This window comes from Pituophis catenifer, unplaced genomic scaffold (assembly GCF_029215685.1).
Source record: "Pituophis catenifer annectens isolate HBS135680 unplaced genomic scaffold, rPitCat1.0.hap2 SCAF_5, whole genome shotgun sequence".
In the NCBI taxonomy this organism is placed as follows: domain Eukaryota; kingdom Metazoa; phylum Chordata; class Lepidosauria; order Squamata; family Colubridae; genus Pituophis; species Pituophis catenifer.
In genome coordinates, this window is record NW_027256885.1 from 79,363,019 (window position 1) to 79,365,537 (window position 2,519).

General features: G+C 43.4%; 1 protein-coding gene across 1 annotated transcript; it reads right to left on the reverse strand.

Annotated features, from left to right (window-relative positions):
- Positions 1 to 1,007: 1,007 nt before the first annotated feature.
- Positions 1,008 to 2,318, reverse strand: LOC139317723 (uncharacterized protein F54H12.2-like). The gene has a single exon (XM_070944795.1). The coding sequence runs from the start codon at positions 2,316 to 2,318 to the stop codon at positions 1,008 to 1,010; it is 1,311 nt and encodes a 436-aa protein (XP_070800896.1).
- Between the last annotated feature and the right edge of the window lie 201 nt (positions 2,319 to 2,519).

Sequence of the window (2,519 nt, forward strand, 5' to 3'; positions counted from 1 at the left end):
TTGAAGTCAATCCTGCTAAAAGGCAGATTGCTAAACTGTTTTTAAACTCCTTGTGGGGTAAATTTGGCCAGAGTACCACTCAACTGACTACATCGGTGGTGACAGAACCTGAGGAATTATTTAAGTATCTTTTTGTCCCCCATTACGAAGTGTCCTCTTGTGAATTTGTGGATGATGAAACAGCCATTGTAACATGGAAAACAGCCAAAAAACATCCTACTAAGTCAACGTGTACAAACTTGTTCATTGCTTGTTTTACAACTGCTTATGCACGGCTAGAATTATACAGGTTATTGGATCGTTTGGGGGACAGATGCCTCTATCACGATACTGATTCTGTCATTTTTATTAGCAGAGAGGGGGCGTGGTCACCGGCATTAGGTGATTATTTAGGGCAGCTGACAAGCGAGATTCCTCCAAACACTTCCATCACCGAGTTTGTGGCGGTTGGTCCAAAAACCTATGGGTATGCTTTGTCAAATGGTTCTACTGTGTTAAAGGTGAAGGGTATAACGTTAAACAGTGCCAACTGTGTTAAGGTTAACTTTGAAAGTCTGAAAGATCTGATTGATGAATATTGCCAATCAGAAGGTGAGGAAAAGAAAGAGATCAGGATCCAGCAGCCGGGAATTGTTAGGATTAAGAAACAGTGGGCTCTGGAAACCTGGGTACTCAGAAAAACTCTAAAAGTTGTCTATAATAAAAGGGTGCTCAAAACAGAGGATTATTGTACTTCTTAGCTTGCAGTTCTAAAAACCTCACGATGCCAACGGGGAAGTCAGAGTCGTCTGGAGCTCTTCCGTAAGAGTCAAAAAATTCACCATTGCTGTGTGTTGGAAAGTAGAGCACCAACCAGTGTTCACCAGGTAGAGTATGGGGGTGGGTATTTACAATTAAACCGAAAGGTCTCTTGGAGATTTTTCTCTTGGGTAACAAATCACTGGGGTATACGCCTAGAAAGAACACATTTCCAGACAACACACGTAGTATCTGCATGGTATCCATCCTCACATATAATCAAACAATACATTCCTTGTGTGGCTTATTTCAATAAGATTTTCAAAGATTGCATAGAGTATCATGTTGACGGTATTGGGGAGAGGTACAGCAAATCTAATTTCTGCTCTGAGGTTTCCGTTCTTGATCAGGGAATAGTGCTCTGAGCAGCCTTGATCGGGGCTCAAATCAAAACAATATAAAGTATAGCCGTTGTTAAATTCCTCACGGTTGATTAGCACAGATCGATCTTTCATTGCTTTGCCAGACGTCTGTAACAATTGCATATATTCTCTCACAAAAAGGTTATGTTCATAATTAGGCTGAAGCGGTTTAGCAGGAATTTGTTCACCGTCACAATACAGGGCACAAAAGTTGACATTATAGTGCTGAAAATTGAAAGGATTTCTTTCATAATCACCGCTAAATGCAGCGTTGTCCATGAAACCAATCACTAATTGTTTAGGTAACTGCCCTAGAAATAGGTTTTCCTGGTTACACACAAGACTGCCTGCAGGAATGCTGTAAACTTTCATACCAACACGATCAATAGGATATTTGGCGTTGGAGTTCAGCAGAGCCTCCGCATGTCCTAACCGTACACCAGGTGATACTTTTACACGCTTTACAAAGAGAGACGCTGCCAGGATCTGTACTTTGTAATTCTCATTACCATCCCTCATCAGGCAGAACTCATTTTTACTTCCTGAGAGTTTAATGTTCACATCCACACTGTTAATCAATAGTTTGTCTTGAAAAAACAGATCGCTATGCAAGGGCCCTAGCAGATCCCATTTATGACTGCCAGCTGTATGTCTGGCTCGTGCTCTGAAACCAGAGTTACCGGCGGCTGTCAGCAAGGTGTTCTCCATGAGCGTTGCGTCATCCTTGTAAAAGCCACCCGCTGAAAACTGGGTCCCCAAAGCATCTCCGCTGTAGTTCAGAATAAGTTCAATAAGGGCTCTGTAAGCATAGCAGCGGTGACTCTGTGTAATCACGCGATCGCCTAATGTAACATCCACCTGATTGAACAGTGACGCTATGGGGTAGTTGACAAGACTCACTCTTGCCCCGTCATCGATATCCGTGCCGTCAGCCTTCACAACCTTGCAGCTCACATACAGCAGAGTATTGTTTAAATCCGTGTAATGATCGCCATGCCCCGTTATAAAAAATTCCAAAAGGGCATTGGGAGTCAGCGCTGATAAAGGGGGGATCTTGATGTATGTGCAGTTTTCAATGCTAGTTTGCGTAGGCGCCAATTGAAAAAGATCTAGCTCCGATTTGACACATTCCTCTGAAGCCTCGTGGATAAACGCCATTTTATCTTAGAAGATGTTCTGTTTGTCACCGCGCTTCCTTCCTTGTGTACGTTTCCTCTTTGTATGACGTATTTTTTTAACAAGCCGCCTCTTTTTAGGAGGCATGGGCGGGCCAACAGGCAGTTTCTTCCTGATCACTGCCATGCCAGACCCCCCCTGCCCACCCCCAATAACACGTGATACAAGCTGTCCTGACACGTC

Excerpts from the sequence above, each read along its gene's own strand:
- LOC139317723 (XM_070944795.1), bottom strand. The coding sequence starts at position 2,318 with ATGGCGTTTATCCACGAGGCTTCAGAGGAATGTGTCAAATCGGAGCTA.